The sequence below is a fragment of the Pteropus alecto genome, unplaced genomic scaffold (genome assembly GCF_000325575.1).
Source record: "Pteropus alecto unplaced genomic scaffold, ASM32557v1 scaffold177, whole genome shotgun sequence".
Classification (NCBI taxonomy): Eukaryota; Metazoa; Chordata; class Mammalia; order Chiroptera; family Pteropodidae; genus Pteropus; species Pteropus alecto.
This window is the reverse complement of record NW_006442207.1, coordinates 9,446,602-9,471,786: the sequence shown is the minus strand read 5'-3', so window position 1 is coordinate 9,471,786 and position 25,185 is coordinate 9,446,602. Positions and strand designations below refer to the sequence as shown.

The following is a 25,185-nucleotide window of genomic DNA, read 5'->3' as shown; positions in this document are numbered from 1 at the left end:
TATTTTATTTCTACCTGCATCCAGTCCTCAAACCCTCAACCACTGAATTATTTCAAAGCAAAGCTCAGCTATCATATAAATTCATCTGTGATTCTTAAAAGATAAGGTCTCTTGTTTTCTCTCTCAACATCACAATACAATGATTTCACTTAAGGAAATAATAATAGGAAGATATTTTAAAGGTAATCTTCTAATGCAAACCCTTATCCAGGAACAAATGAAGGTCCAGAGAGGAGCCACAGATGGTTAGGATGGTTAGAGGCAGGTTAGCTTTCTTGCTAAACCTCTAACTCCTAGATGAACGCTCTCTTAGAATAAGCAGACTATCAGTGTCAGGGAGCACCCAGGAAGAATAACAAGCCTGCTTGAAAGGGTTGGCATTTGAAATAAATGGAAAACTAAAGACAGGAAATTGCATTGGCCAGGCTCTCTCTAAGACAGAAAGCAAACACACACACACACACACACACACACACACACACACACACACACACGGACTCTATTTCCCTTCTCTTCCCTTCTTCCTCATCTCCCTCTCCCCATCACAAGCTTAAATCTTCCAATTTGAAATCCTTCTCACTCAAATTCTCATCTGTAAACAAGCAGCCTTAACACTGTTTAGTAATTTGCATATTATTTTGGGAAAATGAGCTTCTGTATCCTGAGTTCTAACATGTGTGCTATCCGCTTCTCCTCCCCATCTCTGTATCACTTCATCACTTCTCAGAGGCAGGCAGGCAGGCAGGAAGTGGCAGGCAACAGCAGTAAGAGATCGAATACCACTACCCTCTGTGTTCCCTGGGTGGCTTCTGCTTGCTGATCTGTGCCTGAATATAAACGAGCCATTATTGCTCCACACAACAGCAGCTGCGTATCTTAGTTTGCCCAACACTTAGGTGGTTTTGTGTGTTTTGCTGAGGAATGGAAACTTGTGATAAATGGGCTTTAGCCTGTGGAATTAGCATAAATTAATCCCTCTCCAATTGCAGCCTAAACAAGGTAGAACCTAGGGTAAAGTGCTCAGCAGTTTATTTTCCATTGTTCAGGCACAGAGGAAAGCATGGACACATCAGCACTGCAAGTGACTCAACGTTTCTCAGTCTGGGTCTGGCACACATCGTTTCCAAAATCCTGCAAGGAACTCCGAAATGCATTGAATTATTATATTCTATTCATGAGGACTTAGGTTGATAATAATAACAGCCATGCTTACAGTAACAACAGTAGTCTTCCTATGAAAGTAAGTGCTAAATAAATGGTCATGTATTAAGCATATAAAAGCAATGCTAAAACTCCACTTTTAGGGTGAAGTAATTGATATGGTCTCTTTTTGGAATCAGAGTCTGACTCGGCCACTTACGGGCTAAGTAACTTAAACTGAACCTCAGTTTCCTCACCCGCATAATGGAGATAAAACTCGTGTTTACTTTAGAAAGTTGCGAGAATAAAACAAAATAGAAGTTTTAAAGTGCTGGCATATGCCCGCTACATGCCCAATACTTTACATACTGCTGTATTATTGCTATCATATATCTGAAAGTATATTCTACAGAAAACGAGTCCTGAAATATGATGAAAAAGTTCCAAGGGCAAATAATTTTGGCATTCCCCATCTTGGAGATTCATGGTAATCGTCAGTGTATTATATTAAAAGTTCACAGCAGTCCTGCAAGAACAAAACTCATTTAACTTGAGCATAGAGTTTCACAAACTCGACAGGACACAAACCCTTTGCAGACCTAGCTTCCATACAACACACTTTGGGAAATGCCTTACCCCGCATATCACGTTTCCCTTTGCTGCAGACTTACCTCTTTGTTTATTTCAAAATTTTAAAGTCAATACTATGTTGGCATCACCTGGTAAAGCCATGCAAAATACCCTCGCTGCTGCCCACACTCACTTTCATTCTATCAAAGGGTCTTTCTTGGAGGATAGCTACCTGCACTGACCCTGAAACTTTGAACTCTTACTGTATTTTTATTCCAGAAGTTAGTGCTATCAGAAAGTTGCAAACGTAATTTCACCATACCTTGATTTCCCTTTTTCCTCTCTTTCCTCCAAAGAGACCCAAGCCGGCAATTTAGTTACGTGCTTTGAATATCACAAAATCCACATAGTCTCAAATTTCTTTTTCAGAAATTAAGGTGATATGGGAATGGCACAGCAAAAGTTTATGCAGAGTGCAGAAAGGTTTTCATGTAGAGAGTACCCTAACTTGACCAATAGGCCTCTGTCTAGTTCAAATTCAACTCAATCAGAAGAGTCTTAAGGATGGCCATCCACTACTGAGATAAAGCTGTGATGCTGGAGGCCAGGCTGAATGGAAAGTCTCAGAAAAGGCTCTAATGACTAAGTGCTGCAAATTTTAAACTTAGGATGAGCCCTCAGGAACATCTAGTCACCAAAAGGTCATTTGGCCAACTAATGACAACCATGGGTACCTCAAAGACCAAACTTATCATCATAATTGATAGATAGGAAGAGAGGATGCCTTTTGGATTTCTAGGGTTGAAAGTCAAGGAAGAATACTACTTATTATGTAGAATATTTCTCAGAGTGTAGCTTACAAACTACCTGAATCAGAATCACCTGGAGAACTTGTGAAAATGCAGTTTCCAAAGCTTTGTTTGAGACAGAATATGCCAGTTTCAGAGAGTAAGTCCCAGAATACATAAAAAGCTACACAGGACATTAGTATGCATACTAATTTGAGAGTACTGCATGGTAGGTCCCACCTACTGTTGCTCATAAAACATCCAGTCCTTATCTTTAGAGTGTGCCTGATCTTTATATTCTCTGGGTCACTAAAACAAAACAAAATAATAATAGAAAAAACATACTTTAAAAAAAATTACTAATAGTGGCTCAATCTCTTTATGGATTAACTGCATTGTTAGATCAATTCTCTACCTCTGTCTGTGTCCAAGCTTTGTGCAAATGCAGTTGGAAGCTTCTCCCAGCCAGTGGTGAACTCTGTTTCCTCGCTCCTTGAATTGGAGCCAATGCCATAACGTGATTTGGCAAAGGAATGCAATGGAAGTGATGGTGTGCCAGTTGTGAGATTTCAGGCCTTCTGTGCTTTTGCTCTCTCTCGGAACCCTGTCATTGCCATGTATGAGGAAGCGCAGAGAAGCTTGCTGAAGGATGAGAGAGCACGTGGAGGAGAGCTTCATTATCCCAACTGAGGCTATTCTAGAGTAGTCTACAGCCAACCAAACCCTAGCCAAGATCAGTAGAGCCCTCTACCCAATAATCCACAGCTGACTGCACACATACAATGAACACAGGCAAAAGCAAAAGAACCACCCAGCTGACTCATACACTCATAAGCAATAATAAGTGCTTATTGTTAAGCCACTGAATGTCTAGGTGATTTGTCACACAGCAATTAATTTACTAATACCTTTTCTCCTCAAAACCCTTACTTTCAACTTATTAAACATCTAATTAGAAATTCTCACCTTTGGGCTCTGTGCTACCCATTTCTTGTGAACGTCTGTCCCCACTGGCAGAGTGGCAGGATATGAGCATGATGACCATAAGTGTTCATATCTAAATCAGGGCGCTTTAAGGATCAAAAGGAGTGCTACTAAAGCTTATGCAGACACAACGATATAACGCAACAGTCCCAGTCACTGTAGGTATAAGGAAGGTGGTGTCTAAAAGGTAGCTTTGCCTAGGTTCTGGTATCTTTTTTTTTTTTCCAAATTTTTTAGACGAGGCAACCCTTGGTTGACTTCATAGATTACAAGGACCTTGTCGGCTTACAATCCCTTATTTTTATTTATTTATTTTTTAAAATTTTTTATGTCTACAGCACCTGGTCTTCCTAAGCACTCTCCCATCCAAGTGCTAAGCAGGCCCGACCCTGCTTAGCTTCTGAGATCAGACAGGATCAGGGTAGCATGGCCATAGACACTGGTATCTTCTCTGTATTTTATATGTGTTCACCTGCCTTCTTTTTTTTCCTGCCAATTTATCTTGATTATCTGCCTTGTCTCCCCCTTGCAGACCTGTGTCTCCTGTGTCCTAACCACCACTTAATTCCAACCTGTTGCATGTTTCTACCTTGCTTATGAATTGCTCATCTGATCACTCCCACCTGATCATTCTCTGCTCTAGAGTTCCTAGGTACATGCACAGGCCTAGCCAGCTCAGGCCAGGTACCCTGTGGTCATTTCAGGCCCTTTTGTGGGTCCTGGGAACCAGAAAAAAATGGTGAAGATAGACTCTACTAGAAACTAAACAGCAACCTCATTGCTGGCCCCTGGTACATTTATAAAAATATCAATTCATTTAGTCATATTAGGGAAAAAGACAAGTTCGACACTTGTTATTACTCATCATAACACCATAACGGCTCAATATCTGGCAAAAGCCACTAGGTCCATGTGTCTGTGAAACAGCCTAATTATTCATAGAGGAAAAACAATATTTATTTTGAGGGAAAATACCATGAGTATGACTTTATTCACAAAAAAAACTGGTAAATGATAACTGTGTAGATAATAAGGAAAGCAGAGACTAAAGAGACAGATCAATTTATTGGCTGCGGAAGAATTTCACTAGTACTAATTGCATCCCTAAATGGAAAATGTCATTGCGACAATTTATTTCACTTTACAGTTTAGAACTCCACAACTCCACAATCTGGCATCTGCGTCTATAACAATGTGGCTTAGATTATATTGTATTTTCTAAAGCTTCTTGACCAATGCTAATTCTACCTTCACGTGGAAAGGGTCTTTCTCATTGTGAAACTGTCAGGCATGATTCACGATGTATTCTGACTGAGGTCGAAATTCTGACATCCTTATTCTCTCCCACATTTACTCATAACATATCCAGGGAGAGCAACTGAAGCCTGGAAACATTAATTCTCTAATATCTTTGTGATAATATCTTTTTATTACACCTGAAAAAGATATTAAAACCAGTCAGCAGCAACCATGGAGGCCAAGATAACACAAGATAGCAGTTTTATTTAAAAACCCACACATACCCTTGACAAAGGACAGTTTTTCTAACCGTAACAACTTAAAAGGACAACTGCTAGACAGACAGGTGAGGGTGGAAGCAGTTACTGGGTATTACAATTTTTTAAAAAAAATTCAACATGGAATTTGAGGCTCTTCCTTAGAGAAATACTAACTTTTCACTTTTTAAAATCACGTACACCCCAAACTCCAGAGAGGCAGTGACCTAATTGGAAAGCTAAATGTTGATGAGCAATCTGATTCTCTAACAGATACTGAAATATCGGGAATTTGGATGTGTCATTTTCTGCTCATACTAGCATATTAATAGAATATAGATAATATCATTTGTTTAACTTGCATTAAAATCATGGCTGTTCACGTACATCTGCCACTAAGATTCCAGTGCACACTTTAATCATTTTCAACTGCTTCACAGCCACAGCACTTGGCTGGTCTTTGCCATTCATCTAGATTACAGATTATGGTCTATCCCAGATTCAGAGGCAAGCTTCATTTTTTCCCCTTACATCCACTGTCTTCTACTTAGTCTGCCAATTAGGTTGGATCCAGATATGCTGAGAAATTAGATTTTAATGTATGTTATGAATTTCCTCCTACACAGACCCTTCTTTTTTAAAGTACGCCTCTGTTTCAGTGGGTGCTCTGAGTTGTAAATCAGATTTATTGCTGGAGATAGATGTGCACTTTCCTTGTTATGCAGATGGATTTCTGTCCCTAGAATGCTCTAAAAGAGTGCTTGTTGATGGTGAAAGGCCAGCCTATCAGCATCATTTAGGAAACTTGTTAAAAATGCAGATTCCTGGATTTGTAACTGCACATACCCTGGGATTCTGATTCAGGGCATGTGCACTGAGACCTGAAATCTCTCTACTTTTGTGAAGCTTCCTAGGTAACTTTGATGTAGAGTCAAGTTCAAGAACAGCTGCTTTATAACAGGGACTTCCTTCCCTGGGTTATAAAGAGTTTTTTCAACCACCAAACAGGATTTCACTTATATCAAATGTTTTGAGGAAAACAGCTCCAATTCTTCTAGTTCCTCTCTGCAGAAGTCCTACCACCTAAGTTTCAGATTATTTGCCCAATAAATAACTCCTGTGAAATGCAAATGATCCCTGAAGTGCTGTTGTTTATAATTCAGTATGAACCACTCTAGTTATATTTCTGTGTTCTCAAATAAAATGCTAGCCTAGTCTTTAACTTCCTTTCTCACATAGAACCTCATCTATTCTACCACAGAAGAATCAACATGTTTTTAGGCTTCTTTCCCCTATCTCTAGCCCCATCCCCAAGTATAACAACTAAATTTACTCATGAGCATAGGTCCTCACAGAAACAAAGATACAGAGTTTGATGTAGAGTGAAAGATTTGTACCAGTAATTAGGACTTTAACTTATCACCTGTCAGTAGGTTCCCCTCACCTGTAATCTGCTGAAAGGTGGAAAATTATAGCTCATAATACAGTCTGACCCTGGTCTTCCCATATGAGTTTCAAGCCCCCTACTTCCTATTTCCTGGTGGGGTTTTTCACTTATATATTTTATGACATTAAACCCATCATGAACCATAAAACTTAACTTTTTTGGCCACCAAAAAAGGAGGATCCTACACCTAGGTCTCCGTCTCTATCAAATGCATTACCATCTCTTGCCACCTGGGTTGAAAATTTCTTTTAAAATGTGTAAATAATTTATTAAAAAGAGAAAGGATTATTGATTGGTACCCAAATCTATTATTTAAAAACCCTTTCATCTGCCCCTTCTTCCCATGTTTATCATATTTTATAATCTCAAACCTACCTTGATAAAAGTTTTCTGACTAGCATGCATGAATGATGAACCAACAGAGTTCGTTATAGAATGGCATATTTGTTTTCCCTTAATTTTATCCCTCTCTCTTTCCTCTGCTCATAATTTTAACTTTAGTAAATGTACCAAGTAGAAGTATTTGAGGATATGTGTCTAGGTGCTCCAAACTATGTAATGCTATGCCTCACTTTATACATAAATCATACATATGATGTCACCTTCCCATGCCTCTCTTCAACATAGCTTCTTTACCTGTCATGCTTACTTTCCCTTCTTTTGTGGAGCTTTTAAACATTAAAGCTCATCCTTATTGAACCTTCTGCATAGAAAGTTTTTCATCCTCTTCATTTAGAATCAGTATAGCTTCATGTAATTAGTATTTGTACCTCTGGTCTAGCCAGGGTGGAGCCGAGTGAGGGTCCTAATTCATCTTATATTCCTGGATGCATCATAGTTTTAAAGAACAATGGCAAACTAAGGTATAGAGTCACGTGAGGAATAAGATGATAAATCTGAAATGGACATTGCCCTTGAGTAAATTCCAAGTTACTAGGGGCAATGAGAAAATTATCGACATTTTAAGGGTATTTTCTTAACAGCCCAGGTTTGTTCTTCCGTAAGTACCTACAGAGATGAAACGTCCTCCCTCAGATTAAGAGCCTTCTGGTGAGTCTTGATGGGGGTTGGTGGCAGGGGGAACTCTCCCTAAGATGACATCACAGCTCTTAAAATATGGAAGACTATAAATAAATTCAAAATAATAAAAGTAAGTAAATAATAAATAAGTCATAGAAGGCCAGGGTAAAAGCATAGATGAGAGAGAACTCAAGGGAGATGTCACAAAAGATGTGAAGAAGGTCTAGTTTGTTTGACATGGTGAGGACAGTGCAATCTAAGGTATGCGACCCTGAGTCTGCCATGACGTGAGGCTGCTCTCTGACCAGAGAGGTAAGATGAGAGTCAATACATTAAATTGCTTCAGTCTCCTTCGGAAGAAGCCCTCATGACAGTCTCTCTCCTGTGGCCTTTGTGAACTCTTATTCCAGAACACAGAACTCTCATTTTCCTCAAACCTACCCATTCCCCACAATGTGGATATAAATGATTCTAATATATCTTGAAGGGATACCTGACATAAAAACACAGAAATGGGTTTTTCCTGGATGTTTATTGGATAAATAAATGCAAGGCTCCACTCACCAGTTATTTGGTAATGAGTAGCAGGTCATGGAACAGATTTACAATTAAATAAACTTAATCTGAATGTTAACTGGGGGAATGGGATTTTGAATATATCTCTACAGTTTATAAAGTGATGATACACTTAATTATTTATAAAGGCAATATTTATTGAGCACCTGATATGTGGAAGTTCTCCGCTGGGTACAATAGTGGAGACAATACTGAGATATGCAGAACTGTATCCTCAAGAAGTAAAATCAAAGTGATGATAATGATGATGATGATGACAATGACAATGTAGATTTAAAAAATGCATGTGAGTTCAGACAAGGGGTAGATGATATCCATGTAAAGACACCTAGAAATACATCATGCACATATTGGCAATGAGTTGAGCCTGAAAATATAAATAGAGTAAGGAAATGTAGAGAGGTGGAAAAGTGGGGAGAAATATTCCAGCCAGCAATAGCATAAGTAAAGGGACGCTTCAGTCAAAACACCAGTGTTTCCAGTCCAAGTCTCAGCTTGATTCATTTCTACTCCCTTTTCCAATTCCCTGAGTTGTTTTGTAACATCTTAGCCTTTGTCTGCCAAACATGGATGCCAGCTGCCACCAGGTCCTGAACGCCAAAGACAGCCACACCTGCCATGGCCTCCCTGCCCCCCACCAACCCTATTGACAACAGCTTCTCATTCTCTCCCTATTCTCAGACAATTTTAAATCTTTCCCTTCTGCAAAGAGCATTTCAGAAACATAGCTTTCAGGAGTGGTTAGGTTCTCAAGAGAAATTGCGCAGTAACTGAGGAGTATACGAACGATTAAGAACAAAACAAGGACTGCGTTCAAAGTTGAGCTCGGCTTAGATACCAAAGTTAATGAATTCCCAAATAGAACACGTGGGGGCAAACAAACTAAATCCAGTCTCTAATGACATCCAGGTATTTGGAAATGCTTACCTTGTGTTCCCATAAAAGCTAACAGGGAAGTGAATTTGAAACACAAAATAAGGCTAGTAAATTCCTGAAAGGAGACAGTTCTTTTTCCCTGGAGACAAACCAAATTATGCCTTGCTTCTCTCACCAGCAACATACTCTGGCTCAAACATTTTTAAAAGAAGGCTGCTGAACATCTGCTGAGCAATTAATGGAATGCAGTAGCGTGCTATAATGGTCCCTGGGAAGGTATTAGCAATCCTGCTTATGAGACATGAAATGTTGCAAACAGTGGTTCTTTTTTATCTTTTTTTTTTTTAATTTTTATTTTCTCTTGCCTGCAGCAGGGATGAGAGGCAGGGAAAGGCAACTGAGGTGAACCCTCTGCATCAAATACCCTTCCTCACTGTTTTTTCTTTTCCTTAGGTTTCTTCTTCTTTCTCTTCTTACCCATTCAATTGGGAATGTGTTAATTTAAACTTAATAAAAGAAATCGTGGCAAGTGTCCCAATGAACTTATCCCCCATCCAATGTGCCAAATTTTCTATGTGTTAAAGGAGAATTCTCTCCACTGTCATGGTAGGTATAATCTACCACTCTGTTCAAATAATTAAAAAAAAATATATATATATATATGTATATATAGTTTTAGCTAATTTAGGACCAATCTCCAACAGGAAACCAGGCTCTCATATATTTTACTGCCTCATCACAATCACTAAAGTGCCAGCCTTAACACAAACCTTGTCTTTTTCACATGAAAGTCTGGCTGAGAGTGACTTTGCACCTGTGTGTACTGCCAGTTCTAACACTATTACGACAAACAGGGCTAAACTCGATATAACAAAAGTTTTCAAAACTCAGTTATTGCATCAGCGCCTGACATTCTCTTCCTTTACTCTTCAAATTGGAGTTGATTATCCACATATAAGCCTGCATTTGCTCCAGTCACTGAGCTAGTCACACAGGAAGCTCAATAACACTGGCTGATCAGGTTTGGAATTACAATGTCAAAAGGCTCTACTATCATATCTAACAGGAAGAGCCATGAACAGTCACAATGGGAGTCAACGAATGTTCTCACTCTACTCAACTTGGCCCAGTTTAAGACTGGGCTTTTGCCTCGAAATGAATTTTTGTCGTGGTGGTGGTGGTGGTTGTTCTCTCATTCTTTGGCAACCTTTCATCATATATATTTATGCTGCAGGGGGATCCCCTTAAAAGCTCAGTGTGCTTACCTGTGTTCCCATTAACATATCTCCCTTTGTCAGTCCTTCTTCCCAAGGATCTGAGTCCTGCTCCCCAGACATGGAATGAACTATGAACATTAATTAGAAAAATTTTCCAGATTTTCCCAGAATTGGAAAAAATGGGGTTAGTTGTATGACTACCTTGACCTGTGATGTTCCCCTTTCCAACATAATCCCCTGGTAAATAGTACAGAAAGGTTTTCTCATATATTAAGCTACTCTATAGCAAAAGATGGTGCCTGAAGACAGCACTCATTCAGAAGTATGTTGGAAAGCAAATTTTGCATCACAAGAAATGAACTAGATGAGGTTTAGTCTGCCCACTAAACAGGCTAGACAATCTAATTAAATTAAACAAATCAGTAAACCTATTTAAACCAATTTCAAGTAGTTACTTTCTACTCATTTGACAATTTGTCAGTGGTCGGCTATCAGAATGACAACTCATATTTCTAGACTGTTCATTCTCTATTTTAACCAGCTCTATGTAACAGATGTGTCAGTTGCCACCTTCTACCAAAGACCAAAAGTCAATATTCTGGGTAGGAAATGACCAATCCAGGTCATCAAATGTCCTTGGTAAGTTGGTGGGCTTTGTTCAGACCGTAGACATAGGGGTTGCTCTCACAGGTGAGGCTTAACCTTCCCTGTTCTCTTACAGTTCTATAATTTCTTCAGGGCATTTTTGTCTGCAGTACAATTCAAAAAGTGACATTTGTTAATCTGCTTCCTGCCTGCCTTTCCCTGCTTGTGGACACTTCATGAAGGCAGAGAACAGCCCATGCTAAGAACGATGCTTGGCTGAGCGTAGGCACTTAATTAATGTCTGTTCAGCGGAGGAATTCGGATGGTGAGTTGCAGAATAGCAAATCAGCCTGACTCAGCCCTCTTTGCTCTTAAGGGTCATCTTCCTCAAGTGATCCTCTGAGTCAGTCATACCTCAGCTCAAAGGTCTCCATGGCTTCCCAGAGCCCACCAAAGGAATTATAAACTGCTCACTCTGGCATATCTCTACTCTCTACCTCCACATCCCATGCTCAGGAAGAGTGGCTTTTAAATATTTGTTCTCTTAAGGCAGTGGGGTTTTTTTAAAATACAATTTTATGAAACTCAAATAAAAATATATATATACAAGCAGAAAAGAGGTCAACCTACTCGGCCTTCTTCTAGACCTAGGCACAATTTCAGGTTCTCCAGGAAACCAGAGAATAGAGTTGGAAACTGTCGCTCTTTGTCCACACTTTCTCAGCATCCTCATAGCCCTTGAGGTTCCCAAGGGCTCTTCCTTGGTGCTTTGGAGCCTGGACTATCTTTGAAGTTCAATCCTACCCATCCTTCAAGGTCTTTTCCAAAGACCACCTCCTTCTTTGCACTTTACTGTGTCATTTTCACTGGACACAATTTATCTCTTCTCTAAATTTCTTATACAACTTTGCTAAGAATAAAAAGAGTGAAAAGAAAAAAATAATGGCTTACTATATGCCAGGCACTATTCTAAGTGCATTAACTTAATTCTCACACAATCCCATTGACATAGGTGCTATTGCCACCTCTACAGCACAGAGAAGTTGAGTCTCTTCTCCAGGTCTGTATCGTGAGGGAGTAACGGGGCCAAGATTGAAACCAATGGTCTGGCTGAAAAATTGCAAAATCCAATATGCTCTACTGTCTCTTTATATAAGAGGCATTTTCTTTATTTTATTCATTGAGATACCCGCCAATGCCCATCTCCTCCACCCAACAATGCCACCACCACCACCACTGCTAACAGCAAACTCTGTCACACCTCAACCAGATCATATGTATTTTGATGACGAAGATCATTTTCTACTGGGCTTTATATTCTATGTACTCTATATAGCACTAGCTCTACAAAAAAATACCCAATAAATGTTGTTAATTTAATTTCGTATTAATACAAAACAACAATATCTATTTCTATATACTTGGGATTACCTAAATTATCATTGAGACTTGTATATAGCCTTAGGAAGAGGATTCGCTATCACCCCCCTCCCCCGCCCACACACACATGTTATAGGTAAAGAGATAGAAGCTCAATGACATTAATTAATTTGTGAGATCATTACCAACTCGGGGTTCAATTCCTGGCTATGATCCTGTACAACTCCTAAGTCTCAGCTCTTTCTTCTGCACTACCTTATCCCAAAACTTAAAGAAAATTATTCATGACATGAATGACTTGAAAATAAGCTTTTGCAGAAAGATCAGAAAACATTTATTTGTAGGGTTAAGTTTATTTGCAAGATTTCTGTTGAGATGAAGTATGCTATTATTTGAGGAGTATGTACCTAGTGATTCACTGGTGGTTACTGCTAGGGACAAGTGAGAAAAGTCACTTTCTTCTGTTGCTTTATGGGTCCCCATTAAGGCAAAAATGCCAAGCAAGGGAAGCTAAAACGATTGATTCCCTGTTTCTGATAAGGAGGGGCACCATCTGGTCTTGTTACATTGAAACAACAGAGTGGGAGCCCCTTTCACTCCAGCCTCTGGCGAGAACCCAGGGACATGGAAACTGACCTGCTGTTAAGTGAGCTGCGTGAACAAGGACTTGGACTCCAGGCTTCAGCTCAAAGTGCACCGAGTTTTGATTGAGCTTGTGGATCAGTAGTTCTGATATCTGAAAGAAGAAGTGTCATAGTGAGTGCCGCCCAAATTGTTATACCAATTATAAACACACGTGCTGAAAAATATTCCTTGTATTTACCAAAGTAGTCCCAATATTATACCTATGAATTATCTAAATGAGTGTTATATGATTTTGAGTTTTTGTTCCAGAATATACAGAAATAATTATTTTAAGCATGACTTTACTTTACATCCCAAATGCTAAAATAGTATAAACTATTGATTAATCAAATAATTTTTAATCTTAAAAATTATCCTGTAGTATTTAAAAAGTCACTCCCAGTTTTTAAAGCAGATTTGTTATATAGAGAACATAAAAGAAGTAGATATGTACACTTCATACATTGTGGAGAGATTCATATACATTAATCTTACATCTTGGTAATAGACTCCAACTTATTCTTCCCTATGCCTCCCACCTCTTTCTCAAACATGCCCTGTGTCTTTCACAGAATAGATACGTTATGGATATTTACTGAATGGCAAAATAGTCCTTTTAAAATAATAAATTATAAAGTTGAAACAAAGTGCAACCACAACTTAAGTCATGAAATGGCTGACCCTTGTTTCATGATTGTGGACTTCAGCTGAACCATTCCTCAGTCTGACACATATACTGGACAGACACACGGAATTCTGGGCCACAGAATATTTAACCCCAATATGGGGCCAAGAACCTTGTGTGTGGAGTAACTGTATAAGGTAAGGTTTTAAAGATAAGGTAAAACTCTGTTCACTTGTTTGAAACAGAAAACCCAGCTCAGTTTACCCTGTTTCACTTATCCTTTTGAATAATTTCTGAAAAGCTATTCTCTCACTCCAATTATTTTTATCTGGTCTCATTGCCTAATTTTTAATATTCTAATCAATTAATTTAATATTTTCTTTAACATGTTTTAAAGTCTACTTAGATGCTGTCTGACTGTGATTCTAAATTCTTACTTTTCCTTTTACATTTGTTGAGTTTCATTTAGTCTATCAAGTTGCCGAAAGGACACCTTTGATCCTTTGATCAGTTAGGCAGGGCCAGATGGCTTTGTTTTGAAAGAGAGTCTCTTGCAGAAGCCTCAGCTTCGTAACAGAACCCAACTGGCCTGCAGATGAACTTCTTTGCTTAACAGCAGGAACCTGAGATGACCTGTGGTTGAGCACCTGGGATCCAGTGCAAGCTCAGCCTCTCAAATGGTTTCATTTGGAAACCCATGCAGAAAAACAAGACTGTAATAAAATTACACTGAAAAGAATTTTTTTCTCTATTTTGGGCTATTCTATTTCCTGGGACTTGAGAATCTTTCATAGTGCTCCAGGTTTACAGAAAGTGGATTTCTAATACAGACTGTAGAATGCTTTTCCTCTGTGTTCTCTAAATTGTTGCAATATACAAGTTCCTATTCTACCTTATTCTTATCATTCAACTGTAAGGTCTTTTGGGGAACCTGACAGTGGATTTTTAGTAGAGGTCAATCAGAAAGGTTTTAGTTATGAAATACACACATACATATGCATACACACATATAGAAATGTGAGCATATATATGTGAAATATATATAATTATGTATGTATAAAATATATATGTTTATCTACATATGGTACATAAGTGCACATATACATACTTATATTTGCAGAAAATGTTTGAACTCAAATAGTAAGACTGGTCAGAAGTAATTAAGGAATTGCCCTATGTTACAGAGTCTATCACATGAACAAAAGAGAATTATGTATTTGCAAGAGAAAGACTTCTCTTTTTCAATCACTCGAAGTGATATTTATTCTCATCTCTGAGAATGTCTTTTTTCCTCAAGTGAGAGATATAAATAACTAAACAAGAAAACAGAGTTCATCAGAACAACATACTTCTGATTTATAATCTCCAGGAGAGTCCCTGGTGAATATAATTAACTTCCCAGATTTGTTTTCATTTATAACATTGCTTTGTTGGCTTTATCTGTATCATTTACAAAATTAAGCAGGCTATGCAAAAATAATTGGTTAGCAGAAAGTATGTTTCATGTTTTTAACTTGCATCAAAGGACATGAAATAAAGAACACATAGTTTGTTGGAAAGAAATTAAGCACAGAAACAAAACTAAATAAAATTTACATTGCATACAAGAATAATCTCCATTAGAACCATGTACCTCTCTACTCAAATAAATGAGTATAAAACTGTTGACAGATTTTGACAATATTTTAAATGTTTTCTATGCCACTCGCAGAATGTTTGCCTTGTATTTTTTCTTCAGATCATGAATTGTTATAGATATATTTTAAGTATATTGTCTTTGCATTGAGCACTTCATATTGGTAAAGTTGCATAATTCTTACTATTATTTCTAACTCAGAATGTTTTAGGTGTTAGTGCTGGTATTTCCATGGAAAGGAACATGGAGCTTAAAGGACATACCTTAGTTTACCGAGTTAATATTTGAAGAGTCGAGAGCAGACTTCAATATTGTTTGACTCCTAATCCTACGGCATTTTTATTAAAAACGCTTTCCTTTAACCAGCTGACGAAGAGAGAACAAAAGATATTTGGAAAGAAGTTGGGCTAAGCAGGTTTAGGAGATTTAAAAAATGCAGCACTTTATTAATTATTCTGCCATCTCTTATTCATCTGTGATACCAGTCCTATGTCAGCTGATGAATATGAGTTACAGCAATAGGCGATTCCTAACCCTACCCTCAGGATTGCCACATTCTGTTTGCCAGTTAATATAATTTGTAATGTTTGGGAGAGTCTTTGGCTATGAAAGAAGTAGAATAACCTGAAATATATAGAAAAGTGTGCTGACAGCCTGAATGAGAAGAACAAAAGCTTGCATGATAAAGAATCAAGGAAAATAATGTGTGATTGCTGGGAGATTGGACCTGCTGAAGCAAGCTGAATTTATTTTCCTTTTTCTGTCCAGTGAAAGTGTGTTGTCTTAGCAAATTTCATTTATCCTTTGTGCTGTCAACCCTCTTATGCTGCTCTCCTACACAGTCCATTTTCTATTCTTCTGCAGCTAAATAACCATGATCAAAGAAACGACATATTATTGTTGGCATCTGCCGATTGGTGGGCTATGCCTGTGATTCTAATATAACTCACACTTCACTTATAATACCACTTGAAAAGACAGTGGGGACTCAAAAATACATTGAAAGTAATCATCCAAAGGATGCTGTGGGAGGGACCTGCTAAAGTGAAAACATCAACGTTCCTCCTTATCTTCTTTACAAAACATGAAATTGAAGTGTAACGATGAGAATGAGCTAGGTTAGGCTGAAGTAAACAGTGTTAAAGTCTCAAAGGTTTGGAATGATAAAAATATATTTCTTGCTCACAATGCAGGTAGGCCATGGTGCTGTGCTCATTGTGGTCACACACTGACTCAAGCTGGTGGAGTAGTGCCCCCAAACATTTTCATTCTCAATATCATAAGAGAGAAAAAGAGCACTATGGAAAATAGTATGGTGGTCCCTCAAAAAATTAAAAATATGACCCAGCAATTCTACTTCTTCGTATTTATCTGAAGAAATTCAAAACACTAATTTGGAAAGATATATGCACACCTATGTTCACTGCAGCATAGACATGAACAATAGCCAGAAGCAACCTGAGTGTCCATCAATAGATGATCAGATAAAGAAGAGGTGGTAAATCTATGCAATGAAATATTACCTGGCCATAAAAAAGAATGAAATCTTAGCATTTGCAACAATATGGATGGACCTAGAGGGTGTTATGCTGAGTGAAATGAGTCAGGCAGAGAAAGACAAATACCATGTGATCTCATGGTGGGATCTAAAGAACAAAATAAATGAATAATACAACAGAAACAGACTCATACGTACAGAGAACAAACTGGTGATTGCCAGGTAGGAGAGGGTCACGGGGCGGGGTGAAAAAAGTGAAATACAAATTGGTAGTTACAAGATAGTCATGAGGTTGTAAAGTACGGCATAAGGAATATAGTCAGTAATATTGTCATAATTATGTTAGTGCCAGGTGGCTACTAGACTAATTGAATGGATCACTTTGTAAAGTATATAAATGTCTAACCAGTATTCCATCCACCTGAAACTTGTATAAAATAACACTGAACATCAACTGCAATTAAAAAAATAAAGTGCCCAGGAAATTTCCTGGATGATTTAATGAAGAAATAAATTAGCCATTCATACTCCCCTCTGGGTTCCCCAGTTCTACATTCTGTCTCCTTTCGCCATGTTACTTTTGGCCCAACTCTTACCTATTCTACTTTTAGTTATAGTTCCCCGCTTTAATGATCTTCCTTGTGAACTCCAGAGTATTTCTATAGTTCAATTCCCCATGTTAAAAATAGACTATGAGGTCATATAGAAAAGAGTCTGAGATTATCAATTACATTTCAGAATGAATCTTTACTTCTTGAAAATGCTGCCAATAGACTTCCATTTTCAGAGGTGCCTTTCCTTTCCCTGGATTGTGGATTCTGCACCTGTCAAATGCATATGGAAACACAAACAACCAAGAAGGGAATTCATTGTTGGCGGCTGACATTTTTTCCATAGTCTTTTTGTTCCTTTTAAGTGTTTCCATGCCCTTTAAGGATTCTGCAAGACAACTTATAGGCTCCTATCTCCCCAGCACAGCATCACAAACAACCTTGAGAGAGCATGAAGGCCTTTCTTCTCTCCAGGAGAGGCAGTTACAAATCTGCTCACTTCTGAGGACTCAGAGAAGGGAAGCACAGTGACAGTGGGGGAGGGGTTGCTCTATACCTGAGCAGCTGTCTTCAGGGTAGCAGGACGTACTATCCCTGATGAGGCCAGCAAAGGGCAAGTGAGCCTCTTCTCACTCACCAGAGATCTGAAATAAAGACTGGTGGAACCCTCCCAGACAGAGGTCACTTGATTAACCCAGCCCACATTATCTTGATAGCAAGGTCAAGTACTTCTCACTGTGAGGGATTTTCAATTTATTTCTCAGACAAGATAGCTCAGTCTAAGCCAGCATCCCTCTCTCCTGGAAATGATATTAAAGGGAGGAGGGCCAAGAACCCTTTGCTGGGGTCTTGCTCTCTCAGTCTTCAGGGTCCACCTGGCCAGGTGGGGATTCTGTGCTATACCTTTACAAGAAAGGAGCCAGGGGGATATGGGATATGGTCAGCCCTTCCCAAATGTCAACTGGGATTCAGAGTGCAGCGTTCAAACAAGGCGGACCCGTTCTGTTGCTTGGTTTTGCTTTGTATTCATTTAAAATTTCTGTGTTATTTATTACAAAAGAGGTCAGTTGCTTTTGCCTGCCCAGTGTTCTTTCTCTCTCATTCACATTTTTCTTTAAGAACCATGTCCTCCTTCATCTCAGTTAATTTGATTTAGGAGGGGCTCCCTAAACTCCTGATCCAGAGAGGGTATAACACATCTGACTTGACAGCATTCTATCCCTCTGGCTACAGGGCTAGTTAAGAGATGCCTATTTTACCCAAGTCGGGCCAGTGAGAACTGTTAACCTGGGGCTCTTGTGATGCAATCAGGGGGAGACATTGTCTTCTGGATGGAGTTGACAAGCGAACTAAATAGAAGCTGGCCAGGGCTTCCTGTGGCCACTCTTGCCTTCCTATATGTTGGCTTCACTCTTAGGTAGCCTTCCCATGTGGCAGCTAAGAAAAGAGACAGAGAAAGAAGGAGAGAGGAACAGAGGGGAGTAATTTGGTGACACTTTTGAATGGCTCTGAATTTATTCTTGTTTGAACTGTATCCTTAGACTTTTCAACTAAATAACCTCAACAATTTACTTTCCCTTAAATTTGTTTGAACTAAATAGCTGTTAATTGCATCAGACAGACAGACAGACAGATACACGAAACATCTCACATTCATTTCCTGGTGCAACAACCTTGGTATTTGGGGATACACAAAAGTAAAGTGGTATTCAAATCCATGTCTGTAGCATGGGGTGGAAGGGATAGCCCACGAGGCTCTAGAGGTAGTTGCAAAAACAGAACTAGAATCTCATTTGCCCGAAAGAGTTGTGTCACCTTAGGCAAGTCACATCTCGTTGGGGACAGAATTCATTCATTTTAAAGTGACTGAGTCAGAGAAAATATCAAAGGCTCCTCTCTGGAAGAAAACTACAGGTTTCTGATGGAGGGCCCCTATTTTACAGGTTGGCACATGGCTTCAGTTTTGCATGTTGATTGCATTACTGCAGTTCTTAATCAGGATAATGCTCTTCTCTACAACTAAGACACTGGTCTTACGTGCTTGGTTTGGCATTTGTTTGGTCACTGTATTTGGTTTAGTTTGAGTCCTGGATAAAGTTGATATACTTGAGATTTCCTTAAACAGAGTTATAATCTTTAGCTTGGTACTTTGTTTTTCATAAGCTATAACTCTACATGATCACTTAGATGTGTCATCCTCACTCCAACAGAGTCATTCATATATGCTCTTTCTATTTTTTATTGTCCTTGTTCTCTTCTATAATTTCATTCATTAATCTTTTCCCTTTTACCCCCACCATCCTTTTTGTTCCAGTACATGCCTTGACTATACCAAACAGTCAATTTTTTTTTCATTTCCTATATATTCTCCTCTTGTCATAAAATGGCCATAAATGTAACCATCATCCATTTACCATTTATTGGCCACCTACTACAGGACAAGTACTTTATCGTATCATTTCTATAATAATATCTCTAACACCCTGGGAGATGATTATTATAGATTATGTGCCTTTGGCTGAATTACTTAACTTTTTTTGGTCATAATTTTTCTCATCTATAAAATAGACATAATGAATATCACAACTGAAACTGGAAACCTGGTTAATATTTCTCCAAACCTGTGCTCTTTCTAAAATGGCTGGATTCCCTTTATATACGTACCAAATGCTAAGTCACACAGCCTTCAAACAAACCAGCTGCTATCAGATCTCTGATTAATGGTTTATCAGTACCTAGTACCAGGCTACCTCAGGACAATCACTCAACCCTCTGAGAATGCTTTTGAAAGAGGCACTCGCATAACACGGAGGATAAAGAAAGTAAGTACTCCAGAAAAAAAAAACAGTCAAAGCAAGATATATTCTTACACAAGCAGAAGAGGTTTCAAAGAATGTACCCTTCTTCTTTCCACAATTCCTCAAGGAAAGATCTAGAATATATTATACTTTTAGAGAAATATAGAAAGTATGAGAAATAGAGATGCACAGATGATGTGGTTCCTAGGAAATATTCTAGTTCTAAATCTGGACTGTCCTATACTTGAAAAGATTATAATCTGGATTTCATGGACAATCAGTCAGATTTCCAGAGGAAAAACTGTAAATGTTCATACCTAAACGTCTAGGATAGTAATCTACTTTCTCTTTAGTTCTCATTGGCAATGCTGTAATAAAAAATAATACATTTTTTTCTCCTACTTAATTGCAGGTCCAGATAGTGATTGGTAGAATATAATGGGAAGCTGAGTGCCAGGGCTGAGCAACTCGGATGCACATCTGATGGGTTATCAGCTGCCTGCCCTTCACCTGCAGTTCACTAGGAAGTGGGGTTCAACAGGGCTTTCCATGACAGCTCTATTCCTTATTACTTGCACATGGAGAAAATTACAAATTACAGAGGTGAGTCTTCCACCAAGTGAGAAAGCGGCAGATGAAAGGAGGGTGTGTGTTAGGAGGTGGGCCACACCGTAATTTGGGGTTGTTGTTAATAAGGCTGTTATAGGAGGTTCTCTAGCCATCTTGGAAGACTATAGAGATCATGGAACTAGATTATGAGTTTATTCTAAGTAAACTGAAAAGTTCAAAGTACTAGAGAAGAAAAAGCCAATATTCATTAAGTGCCTGAGAGGAATCCTATTTTTAATCTATCTGCCAGAAAGAATGGAGAAACTGAAATCACATAGTTTCTAACAGGGTAATCAGACAGAGACTGATCATTTTAACTGAATGGATGGAGAACAACAACAGCAACAACAATAGTATAACAACGATCCCCACTACAGAGATGGGAGCATCTTTTGAAGTTAAAAGGCAGAAGGGGAGGAACAAAAAGATCAAAGAGGGCAGGTGATTTATATGTAGAAAACCCTAAATATTACACACACACACACACACACACACACACACACACACACACACACACTCTAATACTCCAGAGGTGGTAGACCTGGGGAAGTGAACCCTACATAGCCACTGGAGGGTCTCTGGAGCTAATATTACTCATTTATTATAAACACACATCAGGTCATCTTAGCATGGTGGTGATAAAGAAGATTCATGATCTGTATAAAAGTTGTACCTTTTAAAAAAGATACATATAATGTCATTTGATTCTCATGAAACTTTTGAGATGAAAATATAAACGGTTCGACCTCCATATTTTGTTCAGCTACTTGCTTTTTTCCCACTTACTATCTTAAGTAAGAAATGTTTGTCACGTCAGTAGGCATAGATTTATCTAGTTCATCGTAAACACTGCAGAATATTCCATAGTGTAAATATACATAACTTAGCCACTGCCTACAACAAATACTCTTTCATGTGTTTCTTGGTGAAGCTATTGTGAGGATCGCCAGATTATAGAAATGGAAGACCAGAAAGTCCAAAACTCCACAAATTGCTGGTGCCCTCACTCTTAAGCCGAGATCCCTTGGAGCTGCTGTGGTGGCAGTCAGATCCTAGCAGGAGTGTGGTCCAGACTGTTGAGAGAAGCTGAAACGTCACCTGGGGGACTCACCTGCTCCAGGTCCTCAGCTGATCTTTTGTTTTCTCCTGTTGGATCCTGATATGGCAAGACAAAGAGCTCAGCAGCGGTGGGTAAGCCTGGAAGCACGGCCACCAAGATGTGCTGGCTTGGCACCCCCGTGGCCTGAGGGAGAGATACAGATACATATAAGTCCTGAAGGAAAGGTGACAAGAGGCAGCCAAGGACTCAGTGAGGAGTGGGGATGAGGGTGGGGTGTCCAAGCACTGTCCTGGGGAGAGTAGGTCAGAAGGGATGTGAGAGGCAGAGCTGGACTCTAAGTGTAGGCTCCAGAGTCAGACTTCTGAGGTTTGGTCTCAGCTCCGTTCCTGTGAGACTTTAAACACTATTCTTTCCGTATCTACATTCCTCTAAATAAAAACAATGGGGATATTAGTAGTATTTGTAAAAGGGTAGTTTTGAGAATTAGATGAGTTACACACAAAGCACCTGAGTAGTGCCTGGGGATTCAAATGTCAGCTCCTCTTCCTTTGGGGCGTCTCCAGGAAGTGAGCCATGCCAATGAGAGGACTCTAACTTAGCAAACTTTATCATCTGCCCCTCATGCCTCAACCCTTTTCAACCTAGCCTCCTCCTGTGTTGTAGCACTAGAGTTATTTCTTCGACCAGTCACATCTTAGTGACCTGACTTATTAGACTCCCCTACATCACAACCCCCAGGCATCTGCTGACTTCACATCATTGGAACCTGATGATTAGCCCTTTTCATGAAGCATTCTGAGAACTTGACGCTGCCATGCTGAATCTCCTGTTGAAATTATGGATATAACTCAAGGACTCCTCTTTATCTTAGTTTACCTGATCTCTTTTGAGCCTATATCCCAGGGTTTCCCCTGAACTAACTCTCTAGATGGTTGTAGAATCAATAGCTTCAACCCCAGCTTTTCTCTCCAGTGGCCAGTCAGAATGTCATTCATTTGCTTGTTTTACTGAGACTTCTGACAAATATGTCAAAAAAAGAACTTCTCATTTTCACCTTCAAAACCTTCATTCTATGTCTGAATGCCTCAGGCTGGTCTTTTTCCAGATACCCCAGCTTGAAGCATTCCATTTGCCTCAACATCACATTCTCCTTTCATGAGATCTTGATAATTGGTCCTCCACACTAATAATCCTATTGGTTCTGTTCTGTTTAAATACCCACGGTTAATATCCCAATTTAGCATTTACACTCTCTACCCTTAAGTTTCACAATTGTCTCCCTATTTCCAGGAGACACTGCTACTCCCAACTCAGTTTCCTTAGACCAACTGAGATTGTGTTTTCCTGTCCAAATTCTTGCAACAATTTCCACTACCAACTGGATTAAATGTATATTCAGAGCCTTCTACTGTAGGGTCCCGCCTTTCTTTTCTAAACTAATTACCCACAATGCACACCGTCATCTTACCCTCCAGCCAAATGGAATCATGTACAATTTTTCAATATTCCAGCCCTTTCTGGCAAATATTTTCGTGTATGCCATCTCCCTCAGAACATCTTTTCTCTACATTTGCTGCTAGAATGTTACTTATCCTTCATGAGTCTTCTTAAAATCCACTTGTTTCAATATATTTTTCATGATTTCCCAAATAGGTGATTTTTTATTTCTGACCTCTACATGTCTGGTATTATGCTAAGCAACTTGTTTATATAATGCAACCCCCTACAATGACTCTTTGATGCAATTATTTTTATGCCTCTCTTTGCAGGTGAAGACATATCACAGGCTGCGGTCCTTAGGAAGTAGACCCTGAGTTTAGCATTCAGGGTGCTTATTAAGAGTGTTCTTGAGATCAACATCTACGGGAGTGAAGGGAAGGAAGTAAGAATGAGCAGAGGGAGAAGCTGAGCTGTGATGAAGACTAACAATAGCCTCAAGAGAGTTTGTAGGGAGTAAGAATGGTACTTCAGATTTGTCCAAGGTTAAGCTGAGATGGCCTGGGCTTTATAGAACTGCGCTGTTAACCACTAGATGTGAGCACCCTGGCAAGGGGCATGACATGGCACAAGGCAGCCGAAGCCTCTGTCCACAGCACTCCCCGCGGCTAAGATGAAAGTCTTTCTCTGAAAGAGAATTTAGGCAATGTATCTCTGTCACAGGACAGATAGTAGATGCAGGAAAGTTAAACAATGACTCAAGGCCGCTTAGGTACTGGGTGGTGATGCTTAGTTGGAACCTTGGTCTGACCTTGAAACCTCTGTCCTTAACCAGTGCTCTACTGATTCCCTTCTCCCAATAATGGGCACTGAATATACAGCAGCTTCTGTCACAGCTAACTTCATATTGTTTTGTGGCCCTACTAGATTTTTAACTCAGAGATTGTCTAAATGATCCCAGTCATATACAAAAATGTTTATTGAATGTCATTCAGTTAAAGATTCCATTGTGAAATGTCAACAGAAAAATCCCATTTAATGAGGAAAAGGCAATCGATTTTATACCCAATTCTGTCACGTAATGGATAGGAAGACAACTACAAATAAGTAGTTGTTGTACCCCAAGTTGTACCTCTTGTAGGGTTTACTAAGGTACACTTAACACTGTGGCACTTCAGGATGCAAGGAAATGGCCACAAATGGCGTGGGACACTAGGAAGCAAGGTCCGGGTCAACTGTCTCTTAAGATTGGGTTACCAAGGAGTTCTCAAAACTGCCTCCACCAATCATACCCTATCCTGAGGGATGCTGAGCCAATCTGTTTATTCTGCATTTAGCTGATTATGCTATGCACTTAGAAATATTGATAAGCAGTAATTTCTAGACTATCAGAAAGCTGGCGAAAAGGTGAAGACCTAGGGCAAATGATCGCTAGACAATATATGTGAAGAGAAATCAGCCTGGAAAAATGGTCACTGCTGAGCTAATGCCTGGTTGATAAATCAGCTGGGGGTGTTGGACAGCTTCCTGGGAGATTTACAGGGACATGAATTCCTAGAACGCTGCAGACTGAAGGAGGTGTGTCGTGGGTTCACTGAAGGGTGTTAAGTCATCTCTCTTGGACAGCAGTGGAGAGAAACCAGTTATAACACTGAGGTCAAACAGCTCCAAAGGCAGAAGGCTCCAAATACTCCAGTTAGGCCTATAGTCTGGCAGTTGTGCCCCTTTGTGGTCATCATGTTTAGCCACCCATAATGTCATGGATGCTGGAAGTCATGAAGACAGAGATGACATGGCATTTACCCAGAAGTGCAAGAAGATACCCCTTTCTACCCAACTCTTCCATTTATCCCTGGTTTTCTATTTAATAAGGCAAAGGATGGCAGGAGAGTGAAACCACAAAATCAAGATTCAAACCTTGATGGTCTGACTCCTGGGTCTGCTTTTTAACTATATGTTTAACTGTATGACCTTGGGCAATTTGGCTGTCTATAAATTCAGTGTTCAAAATGCAAAGCACTCAGAAGAGTTTCTGGAATATTGAAAATGCTAAATAAATATCAACACAAATAATGGTATGAATATGGGGAAGGCCAGCTCTTTACTAAAAGGCTGGACACAAGATTTGCTTTCTATATCTCTTTGTGTCACAAGGCATCATGTGTTGGATGCAGAAAAGAATGTACAAAAAAACCACACGTGGACTTACCTTTTAGATTAAGAATATTCCCTAGGGGAAAGCCTCTCATTTCTGATTTTCTGGGTTTG

The 25,185-nt window shown here is 39.2% G+C and overlaps 1 protein-coding gene across 6 annotated transcripts in view; it reads right to left on the bottom strand.

Moving 5' to 3' along the window:
- Positions 1-25,185, bottom strand: part of SORCS1 (sortilin related VPS10 domain containing receptor 1) — a 461,149-nt gene that overhangs the window by 4,308 nt on the left and 431,656 nt on the right. For all 6 annotated transcript variants that reach the window (XM_006920877.1, XM_006920876.1, XM_006920874.1 and 3 more), the window contains exons 23-24: positions 21,532-21,663; positions 12,716-12,815 (exon numbers count right to left, since the gene is read on the bottom strand). In XM_006920877.1, the coding sequence (XP_006920939.1) occupies positions 12,716-12,815; positions 21,532-21,663 (232 nt within the window). The remainder of the gene's footprint in view (positions 1-12,715; positions 12,816-21,531; positions 21,664-25,185) is intronic.